This window comes from Anguilla rostrata, chromosome 1 (genome assembly GCF_018555375.3).
Source record: "Anguilla rostrata isolate EN2019 chromosome 1, ASM1855537v3, whole genome shotgun sequence".
Taxonomy (NCBI): domain Eukaryota; kingdom Metazoa; phylum Chordata; class Actinopteri; order Anguilliformes; family Anguillidae; genus Anguilla; species Anguilla rostrata.
The window spans coordinates 28,689,320-28,713,772 of NC_057933.1; the positions used below are offsets into that span (position 1 = coordinate 28,689,320).

Consider the following 24,453-nt stretch of genomic DNA (forward strand, 5'->3'; position numbering starts at 1 on the left):
TAAAGATCTGCAATGGTCTTTAATCATTAATTAGATTCACCACAAGGGGACACCATTTAGCTGACTTCTATCAGCAGATCTGAGGTGTTTTTTTTTTCAGTCATTCCCCACCACTACCTTGGTGTGAATGGGCCCATTAGTTAAACCCTGTAGTAGTGTTGACAACCTCACTTATTGATTACTGAAAAGCATTCCCTCTAGCTCTTGTGTGTATACAGGTTTGTGTTCAAGTTGAGGGCACTCTCCTGCATTTAATTGAGAAATCAATTCAGACTTGGTTTATTTACAGCCGATTAGACGGTTATCCCCTCATTGCAAATTGGCAAAACAAACTTTTCTGCCATTGGATGTAATCAAACAGGACCCCCGTTTGAGTGGGGCAAAGTATTTAGCTGCAATGAAGCCACAGTGTGTGTACATTCTACAAAACTAAACAGGTCTGCATTGGAGTCCTCTCCTCTGAATAATAAGTGTAAACCAGATTATGGTGTTTTCAGTGTGGGCATGGCCTTTCACTCAAGGTTTTGACAGCCTAAGTGAGAATATTTAGATACTGGTTTTATCTGTATTAAAGTGTAATCACAAATTCACAAGAGTAATAAATCATTGTTTAATTGGACTGACTTAAGACCACTGGTGGAGTCAATTCAAATAATGTATACACAAAATTTTATACCTTGCAATTTGCATTTTAAATTAAGGAGACCAACTTGGACTACACACAAAGCACTTTGCAAAAATTGGAATATATTTTTACCATTTACATAACCATTTGTTCTAAAGTAGTCCCACAGGGATATATCAAAATTTGCAACCTGTCATTCTGTTTATTTAAAGGTGAAGTCTGCTCAAAAATCCAAATTTGATTTTATCATATGTTTCAAGGATATACAAAACAGCTAGATTATTGGACCTAATGAGTCCTTGAACTTGTCACCATGCGTAAAGCAAACCAATATACTCGCTAGGTTGTCCACATTGTCCAAGATGTGTTTAAGTGGTCAGAGAACTGTTACTGGGAATAAGTAGTGCTTTGACAAGCAATCTTATTTGTGTATTCACTGAAAAAGCTTGGATCCTTTTTTGACCAGACTTCCTGTTTAAAATTTGCAAAGGCAACTTATTTCATAACAGAAGCTTTATAAATGCAAACATTCAAGCACAAGTTCATAACACTACATAATTATTTTAAAAAAACACATTTGAATTTAGTGTTCAAGAGCTAAATCATTTTCACAAACTTTAAAAGCAGCCACATTATTCTAAGTAAAGACGTGTGGTGCTTTCAAGTACGCCAGACAAAGAATCACCAATACCGTTAAATGTTTGGAGAGAAACAGTGATGCATTATTCAAAAATGCATCAATCTAAAAACTTGTCAAGTTTTTAGATGATTTGCAGCATAATATCAAGTCCTGAGTATGAGTCTTTGACAGTGAAATCATTCCACCTTTGCTGCTCAACTATATAGCCACTTTTTCAGTATCACCATAGGTCTCATCTCTTGTAGCTGCTTCAGCAAGAGATCAGCACTGCTGGAAAATGTTGTGTCAACCACAATCTTCACATTCTTCACTGACTTCAGCTTGAGAGGGTTTCTAAAATCAACCAAGCTCTGATGGTTCTTTGCACGCCTGTGCAAATTAGGCCTCTCGCAAATGATGTTCACAGTCCTTTGTTGAAGAGTGCGACGCCGTTTGGATGGCATCTCATTGGAGTGTCTTTCACTGGCTTTCCTTTTTGCTGGGTGTCTACGCTCTGCAGATTTCTCTAAAAACTGGAGGAATGACACCTCAAATCCCATGGGCTTGAAGGAACTCAAAGACATGGCCTTTTCTGGTTGCCCCTTTTGTTCTTGGACTATGTTAAAGCGGTCCGCACTGTCATCCACTTGGTTGACTTTATTAGTGCCGTTTCTCAAGCTCTCCCTCCGGCTCCCTGAAGCAACTATTTTCGGCTCTGTAATGTGCACCTTTCGGGGTCGACCCCTCTTACGTTTGATTACCTCAGATTCTGCCGATTTGGTTTCCGTACTTTCATTGGACAGCTGCTTGGCCTCGAGTAGCTCAGGGCTCTCCACTTTTCTGCAGGTGCGTTTGGAACTCTCAGTCTCTCTCTCCTCACTTTCTGACTCATCTACATCCGAGGTGTCTGTGGTGTCATCCTCAGACTCATTTGCGTCCTTTTGTCTTGAGCGCGGGTACTTCTTGCAGAATATGAAACCACTTCTCCGCTCCTCTATGTATCGCTCGGTAAGACCATGAGAAGCATAGTGTCTCAGTACGTTCCGTTCAGAGCTCATAACAGAATCACAGCCCTTCAGCATGCAAGGGTATTGCAAGGCAAATTTCTTGGTGCACATCCCGGAGGCTTCCTCTAGGGATTTCAGGGAGGGCTTTCCGAAACTGGTCCAGTGGCATCTTGGCCTTGGATTTCGCCTTTTGTTGCTCCCCTTTTGCCTGTGTTTTTGGTTCTCTCTGTTCTCTTTCCCACCATTTGTTTTAACTCCAGTGATTTTTAACTCCTTTGATCTCTTCGCAGCCTGTTGCTCTCTTTCACGCCTTTTCTGTTTCCGCATCATGAGCTTGTACAAATCCTGGTGTTTATTCATGATGTGCCGCACAACGTTTGAACGCGATGAATAGACACGGTCACAGCCAGCATACTCACACTGGAAAGTTTCTTCTACGCCATCAGCCTTGGATACCTTTGCAATCTTGTGATCTTCTTTAATATGCCCAATGTATCTCTGGAAATCACAGAAAGATGTTGTACATTCTGGCTGATCACACTGGAACCTCTGGAAATTAATCTTGGACATCAGTGCATCGGCTTTGTCCAGGGAAAACTCATGAAGCTGGAGGTAGTGTTGCAACAGGCCGGTTATTTGTGGGAAAATCCTCGAACAGTCTTTAACCTGACAGCGGAACTCGCTAATCCTTTCCACTTCGTCCTCCCCCTCACAACTGATATCCTCACTGTGGTCAGTATCCTCTGTGTCAAATTTTGGCAGAGCAGAGTGATGCACAGCCTTGTAATGAAGGATGAGATTTTGCTGGATGGTGAAAGCAGCAACACATCCCTCGTGAACACAGCGGTATGGTCTATAGGGGCTGAAAGCATCTTCCACTTCATTGTTTTCCACCTTTTTCTCTTTAGTTTTTTGTGGGCTTTCAATTTGGGATTTTACCGTTGTGGGTTGATTAAGTTTAGAAGCCATTTTTTCAAGAGGGGAACTAGTCTCAGCTCGACTGGAACTTGCTTGAGGAGACACTGATGCAGCTAATCTCACAGAGGCTCTTGCAGGTCTTCTCAGCTGCCTCTCTAAGCATGGGCCAGCTGCACATGAATGTTGTACATTAGGAGACTGGCCTGCATTACTCATCTGTTGAGCTGAGGTCTGCTCTTTAAAAGAACAAGAAACATATTCCTTTGTTATTGCTTTTTGTTTATGCCCTGTATTTTGTTCAGACGGTAAATGTAATTGTTCTTGCCTTTTGTCTATAATTGTTTTAGATGTTGCATAGTTTAGAGGGACATTCTGGGAATGGGATGGATTCATTCTACAGATGCCATTTTGACTACTGCTAAATTCCTTCTCAAGAATATCTTTATCTGCCTTTTTGTTAGACCAAAAGCGCACCTTCTGCTTGGCAAACTCCTCTCGTGACATTTTGTGAACCGACTCGCAATGCACTCTGAGATTTGTGTTTCTGGTGAATGTCTTCCTGCATATTGGACAACAATAAGGAGAAAACTTTGCTGGGCTTTTCTTTAGTTCTGTAATCATATCATTAGTGTAGCTATGTACCCTGATAAGGTGTTTGAACAGTGCTTCCTTCGTCATAGCCCCATACTTGCAACCCTCTTCTTCACACAAGAATGGTTTTGAGATGTTTTCCAAAATATCAATTTCATTTGTTCTCTCTACATCTACAGTTTTCAAAGATTCAACATTATTTGGGAGTTCTTCGTTGCAACCAGAAACATTCGGAGGGGAACAGCTATCTACAGAAGACTGATCTTCAATAGTTTCCTTATCTAGATCCAATCTCTGTAGTGCTTTCTGAATTTCCATCACTGTTTCATCACCAGCAGACAAAGCAGGGCTCTCATTATTTTTCATAGGTTCCCCTAATACTAATTTTTCACAAACCACTGAAGAACCCTCTGCCAGTTCGGTGCAACTTTGCATAGGCAATGTTCCATCAGTCTGGGAAGGGGGTGCAGTGGTTGTTCCCCCACTGCTAGATTGGGCTTTGCAGTCATTGTTAGTCTTCTGAATTACCATAGAAATGCCAGTGCTCTGGCAGCTTTCTGCAACTTCAGGAACACCAGATAAATCAGGACCAGTGCTTGCATCAGAAACTGGTTCTTCATAAACATTGCCCCTTCTGAGAATATCCCCAGCTAAAATCTGATCGCGTAATTTTTTCTTTATGTTCTCATCACAGTTTTTGTTTTGATTAAAGTCCAGGGGGTTCCTCAGCTTCAGTAAAAATTGCTGAACATCAGGTGAAGTTAACTGTGGTGATGGATTTCTTGTCAGATTTTCAGCAAGACTGGAAATGGTGGCCAGCAGAGTATCATTTGATAGCCCAAACCTCTGGGATTTCCCAGCATTCTCCTTTAGCTCTCTCATTTTGCTCAACGCTTCAGCTCTTAGGATTTCATTTAGATGATCTGTGGGATAGCCATTTTCTAAACTGGCATTTTGTACTAGTACCGAAGGGAGAGGTTGAGACAAAAGACTGCTCTCCAGCTGCGGTTCTTCGGACTTGTTGAAACCCTCCTCACTGTATTCTTTTTCTGTCTTGAAATTAAGATTCCCTGTGTGCTGTATGACTGTGCTCTCTGGCAAACGGTCATCGGATGAGTATGACTCACAGGGTTTGTGGAATGTCCCTTGAGCAAACTGAGAGGACTCAAAAATGGAATGGCTTCGAATGGGGAGTTTATCAAAACATTGCAGGGATTCACCATCTTTTCTACCCTCACATACTAAAGTATTAGCTTGTGTTAAAGTGACATTGGGAGAGCGCTCCTGTTCCATAGCACCACTGAATGACTGCGCTGGCTGGTCTTCACAATGCATGTTTGGATTTATAGTTGAAGCTGCTGGTTGGTTATAGACATCAGTAGTCTGTGGAGACTTGTGAACAGTCAAGCCAGTCTGAGTAAGATCTTTACAAAGGGATCGCTTTGATAAATGACCCCCGAGTGATTTGGGGCTTTGGAATTCTCTAAAGCATCTACAACATAGATACTTCCCATCCTTAAAAATAGCTGGCCATTTAGATCTTTTGCTAGGTTTCACTCTTTTCATTTGTGGGGTCGTGCCTTGTCCTGAAATATTACTACTTTCTAAGGATTCAACATCAACTCTGGAAAGTAAGGCTTCTCCCATGGATGAGATACTCATTTGTGAATGAGCCGTTTTTTCTGAAGTGATCAAACCTAAAGATGAACCACTTTGCAACTGCAATGGCAATACACGACTTGCTGAATTGCCTGGTTGATCTTCCAAAATGTCTTTTGCACCATCAAGGACATTTTTAACAGCCGATACCAGGTCAGACCTGCCTACTGCATGCTTATTAGGTGATGTGGTGTGATTGGATGAGGAAATATTTATCAATCCTTCATCTGTTTTCTGGGGAGGTGCAGCAAAAGATACACTGGTAGAGAAATGAGACGGACAGGAACTTTCACCTAACAAGAGGGCAGATAGCTGTGAGTCCTGGTCCATGGGTGACTGGAAGATAGAATTAGTACTTCTACTGTTAGTGGTCTGAAAAGCAGGCCCACTGTTATTCATTGAAGACCCTCCATCTACTGAATTGAATGTTATTCCAGAATTAACATTGTCAGCCTGCTTTAAACAGAAAACTGGATCTGCATTTGTCTGAATCTTACTCTGCCAAGTTCCACTGCAAATCTGAGTTGTCACAAATGAGTTAGTATCATGAGCAGCTGAAATCTTATCTACACCTGATATTCCATTATAAATTGGATTCACTGTACCTGATGCGTGAGCAGAGCTCACCTGTGAGGGATAGCCAGCATGAGATTTGTTAATTTCAGAAGACAAAACATGACTATCAACAGACTGATGTTCTTGGGGCAAACGCACTGAAGGGTGGTTGGTCTGACGGGAATTTTCAGAATGGTTCCCAATAAGTAAAGGCAGAAGTGAGCTATTAGCAATGTCAGCCTGCATTGGTCCAGTCCGGGTAAGTGCAGCTGCACTATGAGGATGTCCAGGCTGAGAAGGCAATACAGCATTCATGACATTTTCTGCCAACTTTCCAGGAGAAGCGGGTGGATTTTTACAACTGGTTGCATATGGCATCTGTTGGTTTGTGATGCTCTGAGCATCTGTTACAGGAAGTACTTTCTTTCCTCTTACAGGCCGCACCCTTGTAGGGCCTTTTGAGACTTTACTGTTCTCCTTTGCCAATTTCCACTGTACATAGAACTCAGGATGCGCCGTTTTCATATGCTTATTGACGCTTTTTGTGCAGCTGTAATTCCGAGAACATGTCTCCAATAGGCAGTAGTGCCTCTCCTTTGCCCCCTCAGGTGCAGCAAGACCACTACTGGATTGATGAGAAATATTACCTATTGTCTTGTCCCTGACAGCCAGGCCTGTATCAAGTTGAGCAGAAACCGCTGTAGCCACAACAGATTTGGCAGCAGCAGAATTCAAATTAGACATACTGGGAGGGATCTGCTGTACAACTAGTTTTTTGTCAAATGTGCACAACTGGTTTGCTGGTCCTGAGCCTATGCAGTCATAAGTGTTTTGACTTACATGATGGGCAAATTCAAGAGGTTCACTTTTACAGGAGACACTACAGGAGGTTACAGGATGATTCCATTCACATGAATATAGCTTTGGGTCCTGCAAATCTGTTTGAGTTTGACTGCAGGACCAATCTAGTGACTGAGTGGGTAAAAAATCCTGATTACTTTGATCTGAAGTAGTGAATAAAACTGGATTCTGAGCGTGAGGCTGCTGAAGATCTAGGGCAGATGGCGCCTGCAAATTCTGGGTGATGGTCTGATTCAGAGTACAAGCTTGACCCTGTGAGTCTACTTCCATTAGATTATGATAAGATGGTAATATATTCTCCAACTCTGGTTGCTCTGAGTGAGACACATACAAGTTCCCTGAAGACTGAACCATAGGATCATCAGAATTTAATATCTGTTGTTGAGGTTCAGCACCTGGCTGAACCTTTACAGAAATATTGTGCTCAACCCCGCACGTGGAACTACTCGTTGTGTTCAGCATACTCTCAACCGAGTGTTTTATCTTGATAGGGCTGGCTTCCCGAGTCACCAACTCATTGGTTGAACTGGTTGAACTGGATGAAAGTGGCTGCACGGCATTTTGCAAGGAGTGATCCTCATCATTTGAAAGCAATGTATTCATAGAAGGGCAGTTTACCTCCTGGTCAAGTTGGATTTGAATTGGTGCTTCAGTTTTCACATCTGCCAACACCCAAGTTTTCTCCTCAGTAACAAGGAGATCCTGTTTTGTGACATGGTCTTCTTGATGCAAATCCAGCTGCGACTTGGCATGAAATATCTTACCACAGCCAGAAACTTTACAAGTGAATGTGTTGTAATGCCGTGCTTCGTGATCATACAGCATGTAGGCTTCGGTGAAAATCTTTCCACAGTTTGGAAACAAGCACTTCGCTTTAAAGGTAGTATGCTCCTTCCTGTGCATGAGCAGCTCAGTGTTGGAGAGGAACCTGGCCTTGCAGTTCAGCTGCACACAAATGTAAGGCTTGTCACTGCAGTGCATTTGTAAGTGATCATTGAGGTGGGCAATGCTGACAAACTGCCGACGGCAAAAATTACACACAACCTTTTTGCTTTGTATTTCAAGAAAACATTTAGCTTCTTCATTATTGCCATGGGTTTTCACATGGGCCATCATGTTTCTGAAGAACTTGAAACCCTTTTGACAGTTTGTAACAGGGCAAAAGTGCTCCATGCTCTGTTCTTCCTCAAAAGTTTCAATCACAGACTCTGTTTTCAGGCTGGAAGCAGGGTCAGAAATTGTTTTTTTAGAAGTTGCCAAAACCCTACTTGTTTTCATGGCAGCAAGTCGCTCTTTGCAGGACTGTTTCACATGCGATGCCACATGTGGAATGAGCTGCTCCTTGGAATTAAAGTTTGTAGTGCATATTGGACAGCTGTAAACTCCATCACTATAATGCTTCTGCGCATGTCGAACGATCCTATGTCCAAGAAACTCCTTGTCGCAGAGCACGCAATACTGAACATAAGCTTGCCAGTTCCTGAATCTTGCAGATATAAATCCTTTCTCTCTCAGTTTCTTGATTTCCCTCTTTTTCAGTCTTTCATCCTCAATTTCATTCAATTGGTTCATAGTGTCCAGAAAACAGTCCGTTGGGTCTTTGAAGTCGTCATGACTTTCGCCTCCCTCCTCATCACCATCAGTCTCATCCAGGTTTTTGCTGTCGTTGAGCTTGTCGATGGAAGACACAATGGATGACTGCTCACCCATGAGCACCAAGCAGTGATGTTTCAGAGCCTTCCAGTCCAAGAATTCTGGATCAAAAGGCCACAGGGTCTTAAAGACCAAAAAAAGCTCACAGCGCAGGGAATACGGCACTGGGGAGTTGTTCTCATCCTGCTTCTGGTCAGGCTCATTGTAGAGTGCTTCTACTGCATAGTAGGAGTCCACTGTAGGCTCCAGAAGGAACTCCGTCAGCTGGCATGCTCGTTTCACTTCCAGGTCAGTGGGCAGCAAACAGGAGATGGTTTTGCATATGGTGGCCTTCACATTTCCCTCATTGCTGGATGCCATTCGCAGGGCTTGAATGCACATTTCAATGCACACAGGTAGACCCTCATCTTGCAGCTGTGAAGCAAATGCAAACCAATGAGAAAATTCTGAATATGAGTCAAAGGAGGTTTAGTTCATAGAATTTAGTATTAGTGCCAGGATGCTGGGCTCTAAGAAGGAATTCAGCATTCTAAAAAGCTGTATTTAGAACAAACTTATTTTTAAAAAATAAATTTTTGTATGAAAAAATATATATACAATTTTAATCATTTTAAATGAAATAACTACTCTCCATATGAAATACAGGACCGGGTATGGTTCTCTGCGGAATGGCTTTTCTGCATAACCATCACCGTACTTATCTCAAAAAACTTACATATTCACAATTCAAGTAAATGCCCGATTTTATTACAGTAAAATTATAACTAATTGTTGAGTCCTGCACACAATCACCAGGCTCCATACATAATTTGAGAATGGAAAGAAATTATTAGAAATACAAATTCAAATAATGTACGAAATACGTTAAATTAACTTGCAAACATACAAACAGACCTGTACCAAAACTGGCTGTTATGTGACCAGAAAAATTTTATCCAAGAGGCTCACCTCGGCCTGAACAACTTTGATAAGGAAGAGGATGTGGTAGACAGTTTTAGACAGTCGCGACAACCGACGGCATCGGTCCAGGAACACCTGCGCCGATGGTTCTACCCGCTTCAGCAGTTTGCTCCAGAAGAGAGTCAGTTCCCTGTACGGAGGACAAGTTATCACTGATACGGTCTACAATGCCAATTAAAAACGTATCTATAAATCATGTTAAAAAAATGATTTCTCTTAATGCAACTATCATGAGAGAGATGTGCGAGGGCGGAAATAAGGACACACCAAGCACAGTAAACATCACTCTGGAGAAGCTGGCGGGCGAGGAAGGCGGAGCACAAACTGAGGGCTCCTCGGTCATCTCCGTCCGACTCTAGGTTACAGACCATCTCCAGTACCTCTTTACAGTCCACCTCAGAAATCTGCCACAGAGAATACAGAACCAACAATTACACAAACTACAGTTGATGGATAAAGACTCAATATACTATATACAACTGCAATGCGCAGTATAGTGGCTAAAAGAACTGGGCTTGCAAATCAAGAGGTCGCAGGATTGAATCCCAGCCAGGGCACTGCTATAACACTTAGTAGGTTTGGGTACCGAAACTGGGTACCGCTTGCGTCCCCAGACAGCCAGTGGCTACTGGACCGAATCTCAACGCAGATTTTGGTGCCATTTTAAAATGCATAGCACCAGAATATACACCATTTTCCATTTCCCTCTGGTGCCTTGAAACGAAAGTTACAGGCAACAGAAGCATTTCCCACCCATGCCTCCAATGCACGCCTTCACTAACGTTACACTCGCTTGGTCGACTACAGCAGGTACCGTTAACAAGATAGCTTGTGAACAAAAGTGAAACGGTATAAATTATAAGTAGGAAGTAAAATTTTAACAATTAAATAAAACAATGAAATAGTTTCATTTCTTTGCCTTTTCAGTAAAAAGACTTTCTAGAATGTTGTTACTTGCTCTTTATTTTAAAGCAGGTATCAGTTCAGGCACCAATTAGATTTAGTTTTAGCATCGGTATTTGAAAAATCTAAATACACACCCCGTACTTATAAGCAAGGTAATTCAACTGCTATTTAGATATCACTTCAGTATGTACTCATGTAGCATGTATAAATGAAGGCTGCATAAACTACTAAAAATAACATTACTCAATACTATTAACAGGCAGCTTTGTTCTTTTGAAGGGATTACTCACCTTTTGCATTAGCTGTTCTTGCGGTTCAGCAGCACACAGACAGACCAGGTACGTCTGCGTGAAGTTGCCCCTTCCTCCGAACTCAGGATACTCTGCACACTGCTTAGCCAGCAAAGCAGCTTTTTCAAAATGGTTGCTGTTTTTCAGCTGCTTCACACGCAGCTCCAGAAGAACGGGTCCTTCCAGTGCAAGGAATTCATGAACTAAACCGAGAAAAAAGGGATGGCAATCTTGATCTTGTAAATGACTATTCATTTTTCTTCCAAACCTCAGTTTAAAAGCTTCCGGTTTGCACCAAGCTCACTGAAATGCAATACACTGATGCGCTTCACCATAGTGATAATTACTAGCCAATGTTACACAATGTTGCAGGTTTTTAATTATGTGCACAGCAATAGTTTTCCTTTTAAATAATTTTTTTTTTTTTAAATCTCCCAGCTGAAAATAACAAACTGAACATCTAGGTTGGTCTCATCATTGCAACTTCCTTCATCAATTCAGATTGACACCAGCCATCTCTTCTTTTCACTTTGCAGACCACTAGCTATGCTGTGCAGTCACAGTGCAGGTGGGGTACACTGAATGTGTAGGCTGCTGACAGGTTCCTGAAAGACCAGGTTAGTTTGCAGCCACACAAACTCTCTGACCATAACCCACCCCATGCCCAGAGAACACTGTGGTAATTTATGCGGCGCCCTATGGAGCTGTCAGCCAATCAGCAACAACGTGGTCAGGATTCGACTCGCATCTCACAAGTGCAATTGCGCACTTTGCACTTTTCATTCCTACGCACTTCTTTCCTGCCTGCCGAACTTTTCTTTTCCAAAAGTACAGAGAGAAGCCAAAAATAAAGGCTTAATTCAGGCACCCTGGCCGAACGAACCTTTCTCCGTCTGGAGTGCGTCATTGGCGAGAATGTGACACAGCGTGCGGTTGGACCACACGCCCCTCTCCTTCGACAGCGCGCACAGCATGCGCAGCTGAGAGTTCCCATTCTGCTGTAGGAGACTGTGGGATGTCTGAAAAGGGAACAAAATCCAGTAATCACAACTTGCCACTGTATGCCGACTCCTCCAACTTTCACAACAGCATGAAAATGCTATTTCTCCTCAATAAATGTTCACAGGAGACATTTGTGGGGCGACATAGCTCAGGAGGTAAGACCGATTGTCTGGCAGTCGGAGGGTTGCCGGTTCAAACCCTGCCCTGGGCGTGTCGAAGTGTCCTTGAGCAAGACACCTAACCCCTAACTGCTCTGGCGAATGAGAGGCATCAATTGTAAAGCGCTTTGGATAAAAGCGCTATATAAATGCAGTCCATTTACCATTTGTGATGTCATTTGCACTGTTTGACATACACTTGGGCAATCGCAATTTCTTTGTTTTTCCATCAGGTAGCATGAGTCAAACCATAGGAGTGATCTTTGAGAGACAATCCTGAATTTCTTTGATAAATGCATATTAAGGGTTATAATTATCCATCCATCCATCCATTACCTATATGAGCAGGGTCACGTGGGGTGCTATAGTCTATCCCAGCATACACCCTGACAGGCTGTCAAGCTATCGCAGGGCACACACACCATTCACTCACACCTATGGGCAATTTAAGGTCTCCAATCGGCCTACCTGCATGTCTTTGGACTGTGGGAGGAAACCGGACTACCTGGAGGCAACCCACGCGGACACAGGGAGAACATGCAAACTCCGCATAGAAAAGCCTCAAGCCGAGATTCGAACTCACAACCTTCTTTCTGTGAGGCGACAGTGCTACCCACTGCACCACCATGCCCCCCTATAATTATCCATGTAAAGCATAATTGCATTAATTGTGTCACATTTTGCCAATTTCACTGTCACATTTTACAAGCTGAATAACACCACTACGTAACGACAGATGGAAATGAGTAACGGAGAAGGTAATCACACGCATGGTTTGAGCCAGTCCTGGTTTAGCCATTTATTGCCAACACATTGTTTCCGCATTGGTTCGAAATGCTACGTAGTACATTTTCATCCCTGCCCGAAGCTGCAGCTAGTGAAGCACATAGTGCCACTTGTTAGTAGGTTATAGTTATTTACCAAAATAATACTGTTTCTTTTAAGCAGTCAGTTGGCATTTGCTAACTTTTATTACTAAAATAATGGTAAATTCTTATTACGGTGTTTAAGAGATTAGAAATCTGACAACAGCTGATGCCTCCAGGTACATTTACAGAATTAAAATTTTGAGAGCATGTACAACTGTAGATTACCTCGTTAAATGACTTGTTAAACAACCTTCTAGACCCAACAGCATATTTCTGTGAATGCTGGCAGCTACAACGAAACCGGTCTTTTCAACATTAAAGCTTGGCTCAAAAATGGATTGAATATTCTCCAAGTGTGAATGCAGCCCAACAGCCCAACTGAGGAGAATTAGCTATTGTATTCATTTAATAATGTTAACGTCGAAGCTCTGCAGACTCACTTTTATTTTTATTTTTTAAACTTTATTTTATTTTAAAATTGCAATTACAAAATGTATTGACACTGTGGAGATAACTATACCAGCGTAGACACGTGCAACTTGACAAGCCTACTTGGGATGGCAGTAATGGGCGCTCACCTGTACTGAGGACTGGAACCTTTCCCACAGTGCACTTGGGACCAGCTCTGTCTGGGCTAGCAAAAGCTCTGCGCAGCTCCTGTACCAAAACACAAGAGCACATTTCATTAGGGGCACCCTGGCTCAAAATATCACACGTTCACAAACCGGAGCACACGCACATGTGCACTTAGTGCAGAAAGCCTTTGGGCAGCAGGATATTCAGGCAAAAATAAAAAATATAAAAAACTGCAAACATTCATCCCAGCTAAACAATATTAAACCTGCAGACCAGGGCACTCTGGTTATACACATTTTTATCTATCAAGTATTTATTTTTATTATTTTAAATGCCAGTGCAATTCGTTCACAATGTCATGGGTAGGTGCTTGCCGCTTCACAGTGCACAGTAATATGAAACCTGCTGGACTATGACGCACCAAGGCCAAGAGTGTGATGTCCGTGTAAGGGCGGTACAAGCACTCACAGTGTTAGACGTTCAAGTATGAGGGGCACGTTTTCACACTCGGAGGACAGGTAGGGGGTGGCTCTCGCGTAGCTTAGTATGGCCTCTGTGTACACCTCCAGCAAAGGCAATGGATCCACGTCCACTTTCCACTGGGCTCCAAACTCCACCAGGACCTAAGAACGAAAGCACACACACGCACACAACCAAGTTGGTACTACAGTATTCATTCACACAGCCTTGTTACAACTTATTTTACTGGGCAGTCACAATGAGACTACCATCTCTTGTAAGTGAGATCTAGTGCATGAAACGCAGCAGCACAGCACCATGTGATGTCATGGTTAGAAAAGGACTGCCATTGTATCTTTTAGTACTACATTTCAGTAGACAAAAAGGCAAGCAAATATGGAGTTGTAGACTGATAAGCTAAAATGTATAGTCAGCACTATGTGCAGAAACACATTTTTTTTTATTTTGACCTGTATCAACCCCTCCCAAAATCCAACAGTGGGTCCCAACTATAGACTGCAGAAAAACTATGCCCCAAGTCACTATGACGTCACCAATTAACTCTCCATGGGCTCAAAGAAAAGCGTTCTGAAATCGTGCAAGTGAAGTTTTTTGGGTGCCAGCATGTTGTGCAGAGACAGCGCAGTAGGGAAAAGGGAGACCCTTATATGGGCATGATGTCCGGCCAAGTCCAGGCCATCCACTAAGCGTATGAGATACAGTCAATCGGCAGTGACAAATTGTCCCCAATTCATCCACACATTTATTCAAATCTTTTCCAAATAACACTATAAATCAACAAATCAGCACATGGGGAGACATGAGATGAAAAAACCAAAAAACGTATCGGCCTTGTATTCTGACTAGTGAGCACGTGAGCAAGACTAGGAATCAGGCTTCAAAAACGAAGCTCGGTTCTGGCCGCTTGATCCAAAACCAGTTTTGGACCACTGTTCTACACCGACCTGCCTCTACTTAAGTTATCTGCATTCACAACTAGAAGATGAATTAAAGAAATAGCTCTACATTTCAGAGAAGACTTCTTCACAGTGAAATGGGTAATTGGTGTCATCAGTCACTGATCACACACCACATGCCTTCTGTCCAACTAGTGCCTCTAGTGGTGAAATGGCATCACTGTGAAAGTCACTACTGTATGGCAGGGCTGGCTTCTTAGATTCTTGCAGTCAGACAAATCTTTTCTTAGCATTCCGGAATGTACTGCTGGATACAGTAAATCAGCTCAAAATTCAGCTTTGCTACATCCCATCAATGCACATGGCCCGAATCCAAGCTGGTCTATCTAACAGTTCTGACTGGTAGAATGGTATTCCAAAGCTGCGGTACACATTCAAGAGTAGCCTATATGTGCATAACTGGTATGCATAAGAAATCTTCCCTCTGCACAAACCCTACAAATAGGCTACATACTGAGCCAACACTTAAAACGCATCACACTGCAAAAAGCCCAGAAGTCGCTCTCACTTTTTGATGGTATTGAAAGTCTAACTGTTAGTTCCCCATCCAATATAACTGTGAAAGCCAAGGACACAGCCGCTCCAATGCTACAGTGTTTGATGCTACAGATAGTAGGAAAGTGAATCCTTCTCGAAGCAGGCAGGCTGACCTGGGTCACAGTGGTATCTACGTGTGGATTAACTGGCCCTGCTGGCCTTCGCGGTGCCAGTAATGCAATCGCAAACACAATATCCGCGGATGTAAAAGCAACGCTGTGAAATCGACTGATAGAGACTGTGGAAACCAGAGTGTGACTGTCTTGCGTGTATAACTGTGTGTGTGTGTGCGTGTGAGTAACTTAAGGAGTGTGCGTGCACCCCCGAGCTATGCACAAAAAATGTTCCCAAAGAGAACAGTCTAGTTAAAATGTAGGTTGACATTCAAAAACTCAGTGGCCTAGCCTCACTGAAGCATGGCCTACACTAAACAAAGCAATTTCCATACAATTTGTATCAGTTTCCTCCCCATCCACCCATTAGTGCTTCACCAAACTATTTGTATGGTCTACTTACAACGTGTCTGCGACTCACAGCACGGACTGGCCCTCAGAAACTGCTTTTGTGCAACATCGAAACAGGGCACATACACGCATCGACACTCATATTTACTCATTACATAACAGAAACAAGATCCATCATCGTCCATTGTTGGCCCTTGCTTTGGCAGGCATTTCTCTGTGGTCTAACACATTTTTTTAATCAGTCACTACATTATCCCCATAAAACCAATCACTGCAGTAGATGCTATTGTTCACTGCCGAATGTCACCTAAGTCGACGCAGCGTTTGCTTTTAATTTACTTGGAATTGTTTCTTGTGACATGGGCTTTCCTAAATTCAACAATGTGGTTCTTCAGCACCCCCCCCCCCCCCCATCTATGGGTTTCAATTTACACACAACTTTGGCCACCACACTCTGGACTGATGCAGGGCGGATCTGCACGGCTTACTACATCATAAATTAGGCTTAACACATCAATCACCAGTAGGCTTCCCCATTTCTCAGCTGCAGACGATATGAGAATACGGAACACAGCCTTGAGTGTTATTTGACCATCTTGCTATATGGAAGCTATAGTCCTACTTCTTCTACAATATTCACAATAACACAAATCAGAAATTTAATATTGTACATTTTTTTTGGCGGTCAGCTGACATTCAGGCAAAAAGCATTCAACCGCAAGAAAAAACCAACCAGTGTGTGCCGACCAGTACGGTGTAGCCTAATAGCAGATGTAGCAAGTCTTGCAAGTCTTCTAGCAAGGTTTTTATATCAATTACCATATTTCCAACATTAGAACTGGATCAATCTGTGTTCCTTCGCCAGAAAAAAATTATGCCTGAGACAACACAATAGGTAGCAGAAGGTTGCTCTCCTATTAGTGCAAACTTGCACAGAATTCAGCTAACTTCAGGGGCCTGAGTACATCTGCTCTATTGTAAGCGCAGCAGAATCCTTCAGGGGCCATCGATTACACTGCGGACTACAGCGGAGACACAACTGAATGCAAAATGACCCTATGGCCCAGGAAAAAATAAATAAATAAAGCAATATAATCAATTCACACATTTCAATCGAAGAGAAAATCTAACAATTCTTCTTACTCAGGACACGTTTAAATTGAAAAAATCTGCGCTAGGACAGGTGTATTATAAAAAAATAAAAGAGCTACCAAGTACAAGGAAACATAAACAGTTTACGAGATGATGGTATACACACATGCACACAGAGACAAAATAAGAGGTACGAACGCATGAATACAGTGCGTGCATACAGACATACGCAAACACATGTGGTAACAGACACGCACAGACACATGCACACTCGCACACCACACATGCGTCCAGCCTAGAGGACGTGTGCCGTTTAGCTCGAGGCAACTGGTGTGGAAAGGGCCTCCGGTGGAGACACCCCTTAGGTGTAAGCAATGGCTGAGTGAATAAACTGTTGGCCAAGCCCCATAGTTCTAAAACAGTGGGGTGTGCCCCCTAGGAGGATGTCAAGGTATTGCTAGCCTCGCGAGCCAGTCTCTTTTTTCACTTCGTTCAACAGAGCCTGGCTGATGCCTTGTCTTTCAAGGCATAAACGAAGGAGGCAACCTTCCCGGGATACTTGTATTTTCCCAACCAATCAGAGTGTTTTGGCCAGGCATGGTCTGAAACAAGCACCGGAAAACATTACCGGAGGCAAACTTTTCAACAGACCCGCATGAGTTTGCCACTATCTGGGGAAAATTATTATATTGATAGTAACGGGCAAACAATCAGAACCATTGCTTCTTCTGGCCATTTTTCTGGGTATTTATTTGATAGCGGACTGCATACCGTAGGCCACGCTTGAAAAATTAAACTTTTGCCAAATCATGTAGGCAAGCAAGCGAGTACATCTCTGTTCGATAACAGCGAATCCAAACATACGTGTTGAAGTCACGCATTTGGCAAGTCTGTGATATAGCCTAACAATTAAAATCTTCTTTGAATTTGTCCACAATTCTGTTTTTAGCAGATCATTTGGATTAGCTCGATAGCTTTGACCGTTTGACCGCAAGATAACATTGTTTGTATAAATAAACTTTCTGAACAAACAAACGCTATGCTTAAATAAACATTCTGCACACCAAACACTTATCCAAACACTATGCATCGGTTTGTGGTTCTGTAACAATTACCACAGACGCATGGACACAGCTATCCCAAGGAGCATATCTGTCCCTTCCGAAAGGGCAATCAGTGAGGCAAGACAGATTGTAAACAAATTCAAGTCTGAACCCAAAGAATGTGGAGCCAACTCTCTTTCTGAACAAAAACAAAGATTCTTAGTTTGGATATGGCAGTGACGTTTTATTTGTTTATTTGTTTTTATAAAAGTGACTGTGAGAAAGCTGTTGTCAGGTCATGCTGTTGTCTCAGTTTAAGAAATAACAATGAAAAGTTGTTTTCTCCTCGAGTCAGTAAAAGGTTATATCTGTTTATTCAAACAAGTTTTACATGGCGGTAGTTTTCACGGAGAAATTTGAGTGATCAATGAAGTAATTACAATAGGCTATTTAAAATCGTATGGCTTAGCCTCGCACCACCATGGAACTCTAAATGTTAACGGAACATGTCTTAACCGAATACTTCAACTGAATACATTGTTATTTTAATATTTCTTCTAGTTTCACAGGTTTAGGAATGGCAACTGCTTAAAATCATGTCTCCATGACAGCATGGAAACTTTTCCAGCAAAAACGAAGCAGTTAGGTCTCTCCTCGAGTTAGTAACAAGTTCTGTTCAAATAAGTTTACTTGCCAGTAGTTTCCACTGCATTTAATAATTCTTTAACAGAATACGATATAGTTTTAATGAGATTTTTTGTGTTTGTGGTGACTATAATGCCTCTGGTGCAAATGAAAACTACAGGATCTTAACCTAGACATATTTCAACACAGAACTGCTGAATGCATTTTCAATTAAAGTGATAAAAATGTAAATATTATGGATAATTTTGTCCATATATATCGATTCCTCAATTTTTCTCATTCCATCCCTAGGCAATTAGCCTAGGCTATATCTTGTATCTTGCAAGGACGTACAGCTTCTGATGATGGGATTTGTTTTTTTCCCAAATCACATGGAAGCTGCAAGGTCCTTGCTGCTGATTGGCTGTCTTATCAGCATCCAATAGATATAGTAATTTTTTTTTTTTTTTTCCTGGAAGCATTTCACATGGCTGCTGATTTGGTAGTTTACTACCACATCATGTATGATAAAAGAAAAAAAAAGACAAAATATCACCTATACAGGCGGTTCACTTAAAAAATAAAAACCCACATTTGATATATCGTGCAACCTTACCAGGCAGAAAAGCTGCTGGGTCTCAAACAAAATGAGACATTGTCTGAAGTAATTACCGTAAATCAATTTAATCAAAACAAGACCCCTGAACAAAGTGTGAGACTCTTCTCTGAAGGTTGTTTCTGTGAGGCTAGATGACTCTCCTGAGGGAAAGTGTTGTCCCAAGTGCGTGAGCTCAGAAAGGAAATTCAGATTTTTTTTGGAGGAGGAAAGCATGGGCAGCATTGCCAGCAAGCTTAGTAATATGCTATGTCTAATGAAACTGGCCTCTCAGTGACATATTTGCAAAGAAAATGAATTCAGTCTGAAGCTCCGGGGCAAAGATAAACACCGCACCAGACGGACAAGGTCAACTAGCACAAAAGCTGGAGATGTGGGGCAGGAGAATTGACCAAGAAAATACACAATGCCCTCCAAAGGTATGGGAACAGTGAAGAGAAATTTAGAATTTTTTTGCGATATAGGCCTAGCCTACATAAGGCATTTAGATTTAAGATCAAAAGTTGAATACGAGGAAAAAAGTGTAGACGATCGGCTTTTATTTCATGGTATTTGGATGCATAGCCTATATGTTTTACCATTTTACAGAAAGCTACTTATTCTTCTGTTCAATCCCTCTTTCCCACTTTCAGCAGGGAAAAACAAAGTTAATGAATTAACTTAAATGTAAATCAATGCAGCAACTGTACGGTTTTTCCTGACTCAAAATAGGCTTAGGTGGTGACTTTGTGACAGCGACCATTTCCTATTCATACCATTGCAGATATTGCATATTTGCATAAACCAATAGCGCATATTTCAGATATTTTCATTATGTCCAATTACATTGGATAACGATTTATAAATATACATTAAATAAAGATAAAGACACAAAACTACAAAAATCTAGGAAGGTTAGCGGCTTCTGTTGAAAATCACGTCGATAGTGGACACCTGAGCGGCATGCATGGTCGTCAGTCCTCAGTTTTTTACGCAATTAAGCGTATTCTACAGTCGATAATTTTGCATGTTTAAGGTTGTACGTAAACTTGAAAGCAGTCAAACCTTTAAAAACTTGAAATGTGGTATCATTCACAACAAAATTGTACCAATACATTCATGTCCCATTTCTATTCATTTTATCGGTTATTTGCACGATTTCTCCTACACACAGCTTAGATAGCTTGAAAAAACACACAAGCAGCCCATCTAAGACATTTCATTAAGTAAAACCCAGGCTCAACGGGATTGAATTCAGGCGACTGATTTGGCGAGTCCAAAACTTTCCACTTTCCAGTGTGTTTGCGGTCACTTTTGCTGCAGGATGATACACCAGGTGATGAGTTGAAGAATTTATTTATACATAGTCAGTCTCTCAGTACACTCCGAATTCATCCTAATGCTGCCATCCTTCATTACATCATCGATAAAGAGCCTATTTCAGAAGCAGCCATACATGCCCAAGCCAGGACATTACCTCCTCCACATTTCACAGGTGGGGGAGGGGCGGCCGCCTTGAATCATGGGCTATTGCTTCCTTTCTCCACACTTTTTCCTTTCCATCATCGAGATAAAGGTTTATTTTGGTCTCATCTGTCCATAAAACTTTTTTCCGGAAGTCTTCTTGCTTATCTCTATATTTTTTGGCAAATTCTAATCTGGCCTTTTAATTTTAGATGATGAGGTTTGCTTCTTGCCTCTATAATTCTGCTCTCAAAGTCTTCTGTGTATGGTGGCATGTGATATTTTCACCCCAACCCCCTGGAGACTACTGGTGATGTCACTGACTGTTGTTTTAGGATTTTCTTCATAGCTAGGATTTGTGTGTCATCAACAGTGGTTGTCTTCCTTGGCCAACCTGTATGGTGTTTATTTCTACCAGTAGTTTCATTCTTTTCCCAAGACTTTCCAAACTAACTGCTGTTCTTGCTATACCCAGTTTCTGTGCTGTCATTCTTAAAGAATTCTTCTGTCCAATCACCTTACAGATTAGTTGTTTTTTCAGCCTTAGTTAGTTCTCTGATCTTCATGATGGTGTGTCTTCTGACTCCAAATGTAATCTCCACAGATGAAAACAAAAGCTAACACCAAGACCAGACACTCACTCTGTGTGAACTATCCATGTAAAAGTAAACAACCGAGCAAGAGTTAACATCCATCAGTAATCCATCAACGTACTTTTGCACAGCTGAAAATGGGGAGGGACTCAACACAAAAACAGCTGTTTCTGTAAAATCTTAAAACACATACACTGAGCATCTATATTTGTCTCAATCATCTTTTGATCTCAAATCAAAATGCCTTAAGTATGCACCAAAAATAACACATTTCACTCCACCATTCCCATGCTTTGTGGAAGGCACTGCAGATGCATTTGAGAATAAGAGTTAAACCACTGAGCTCACAGAGCAGTGATCCCATCCCTTAGAGCACTTCTCAGTGGACAGTTTCAAAAATCCTTCCTAAAAATACTTCAAAAAAATAATTGGCAATCTCGTCCAACTTTCATAATTTGCTGTGTTTCTGTGCATAGTGCATAACAACCTATTATTGTTAGGTGCTATACACTGAAACAATCACTAATCTCCAGGTGCACAGTAGTAAAAAAATATATATATAACATTAATTTTACTAAATACTGCCCCAACGGCAAGACATTGGTGACGAATAGCATCCACCGCTCAGCTTTGCTATTCTCGCAAAGCAAAAAAAAAATGAAAAAGACTCAATAAAACACGCTAAACATCTACTATAATTAATACAAAATGTACCTAATTATGCCTAATCTTATTTTATTTAACCGTCTTGCCTACGTTAAAATTAACAGTTCTTCACCTACTCTCATTTATGCGTTTCTTTGTCATATCAGTGCTTCAATGAGGCAGCGGCCACATGCCCATTGCCCAGGATACCCTGCATTTCAGCCCGAATGCCATTTTTAAAAGAAGTATATGCACAGTCATTTGTGCCTTGCCCTCTGGAGCACTTTATATATATATATATATATATAAAGTCTAAGTGCCTGCCCCCGCTCATGGCTAAAATTCTCAGCCGCTTTTTACAGCGTCAAACTGACACAGTTTGGCAACATTTTCACATGGCATTTCAATTAGGCCTACTTAACAGTGAAATGTGTTTTTTTAAAACTGTCTACATCGCGATATTTAGTAATGCTGATGAACAACTACTATGAAGAGGATTCGGATCTTCAGTGATGAATGTTTTTTGTTATCGATTAGCTAAGCAGTAGCTACAAAGAAGAACCCTACAAAGGCACTGCAATAGGTTTTGGTCATTTATAGAAAGTAAAATCATTTTATGTATATTGATATTTTACATAAAATAATTTTGATCACTTTAATAAAATGTATTTGATATAAAATGCATTTATATAAGACATTACAAATACAACCTAAAAAAGTGTTGTTGTTACGTATTACTAAAACGTTACTAAGTATCTAGTAGCACGTGGAGGAGCATTACTAGCTAAAAAGAAAAAATAGTAGCCTAAACATGTCTTCTGGGGCATAGATTCAACTTTACACAGCTAACAACCATTTCATTTATTTTGTAAAAGACGTACCCTGGTAGGGTATTTATGTAGTGACAATAACTAGCAAATTCTTCTATAAATATAGTCATAAACATTTTCCATGCAGACTCAATACATCAATATTCATTAGCCGAGAAACCCTTAACTATAAAGGACTTCCATCTTCCATGCATGTGATAGCCAATTCAGTGAACCAGCTAGCTACTTATCTTGGCTTTATGACAAGTATAGGTCAGCAGCACCCTACAGCAGAAGGACCAAAAGAACAAAAGCTTAGCCCTGGCTACAGGGTCGAAACCAACCTTCCTCTCTAGCAAGCCAACTCGTTATTATCTTGCAGTTCACAAAGGCACACATTAAACAATACACAACGTTTAACAAGCTAGCCAGCTAGCTTATTCAAGAAAACATTCTGCCAGCAGGATAACGTTACACATACTTTATTCTGAATTAGATAAATAACGAATCCAAACAACTTCTGTGGTTAACGTTGGCTAACGTTACCAATCATGAAGGGCAGGGACAGTAGGCTAAATAAATCTATTTTATTTTGTTTAGTTTGCAACCAACTAAGCCATGGACTGTATATACATCCACTTTAGTTTACAACCAACTTTGAAAAGCATATACATTATACGTGAGCGAGCTAGGACGACTAATCACTGCTGTTACAGAAAACAATCCACACAGTAACTAAACAGTAGTGCTAGGTAGGAAACCTATATAACTATAGGCTATAACTAGCTAAATAAAGTGCACCAGCAATGCTGCCCCCAGGAAACAAATCAAGTATGCCTATTCCCTTTGCCATAGCTATTTCCCAACGATATCAAATCGTAATATTTCATACATGGGCACACACTGGTTAAATTAGCATAGTTAGCATCATTAGCCATTTATGGCTGACTTAGTCTGTGCTAACATTCGCTGAACTAGCCGACTGGCAAACGAATATCCACTGCGCACATAATTTCCCCCAGGGCTTTCAGTACAAAAAAAATAGGAATGCTGGATACTAGTTCAAGAATAAGCACACAAAACAATCAATGTCCAGCAAGCTGAGCTACAACCGATAACAAATAACCAAAATGAAGCAAAAACAGCTTGCTCGCCAACTGTACCACGACAGCTGGCTAGCTAGCCAAATAAAATCGCCTACTGTGCACACACAGAGAACGAGAAAGGTCTCGACTAACCTCACAAAATTTCTGGCAATACTCAGTGGCAGAATGAAAGGGAGACTCCGGACTGTCCTTCAGTGCAGTGTCCAATTCTTGAAGTCGTTCTCTTAGAGACAAAATCGTTTTTTCTGTACCGATTTTCGTTCCCCTTTCTCGTTCAGCCTCCTCGTCCGCCATCTTCACTTCTAATTCCGCCGCGTACGCACACTGTCATGTGACCTCATTCGTTCACGTTCACGTACTGTGGGATTCGGCGACGACTTTTACTGTTGTTGCTTTGCGTCAAGATAGTTCGAACATTTTATATATTTACCGTCTGTGGCAAAAATGTCTAGATTTTGTGATATTATTACATAATAGTATTTATTGCAGGTTTATGTAGCATTATCGTGAAAACCCCCATGTTGTTGAAGGCATGAGGTTTTCACCATTTTCTTTCGGCTGACTGTCGATATCAGACGATTGTGTATGTTACACCCAGTTTTCAAATATTAGATTAAACTAAGGCATGAGAAGGCATGCCTGTGGGAACCAGTACACCAGTGTCGGTAGAACTAAAAGATGCAACTTCTTTTTCAAGCTGATATAAGACCACAAATATGTTGGCCATCTTTGGCTGTGATTTTGGCTGCTCCATGTGATAGCATGGATCCTGAATCCATACAGCATAACTTCAGTC

At 41.4% G+C, this 24,453-nt stretch overlaps 1 protein-coding gene across 1 annotated transcript; it reads right to left on the reverse strand.

The window, feature by feature from the left end:
• Positions 1-596: 596 nt before the first annotated feature.
• On the reverse strand, positions 597-23,991 carry LOC135253754 (zinc finger protein 292-like). Its single transcript, XM_064333462.1, has 8 exons — positions 23,790-23,991; positions 13,718-13,872; positions 13,252-13,330; positions 11,528-11,663; positions 10,645-10,847; positions 9,716-9,852; positions 9,437-9,578; positions 597-8,902 (listed from the first exon to the last, which is right to left on the reverse strand). Exons 1-8 carry the CDS (start codon positions 23,949-23,951, stop codon positions 1,460-1,462), a joined length of 8,457 nt encoding a protein of 2,818 aa, XP_064189532.1. The 5' UTR covers positions 23,952-23,991; the 3' UTR covers positions 597-1,459.
• Between the last annotated feature and the right edge of the window lie 462 nt (positions 23,992-24,453).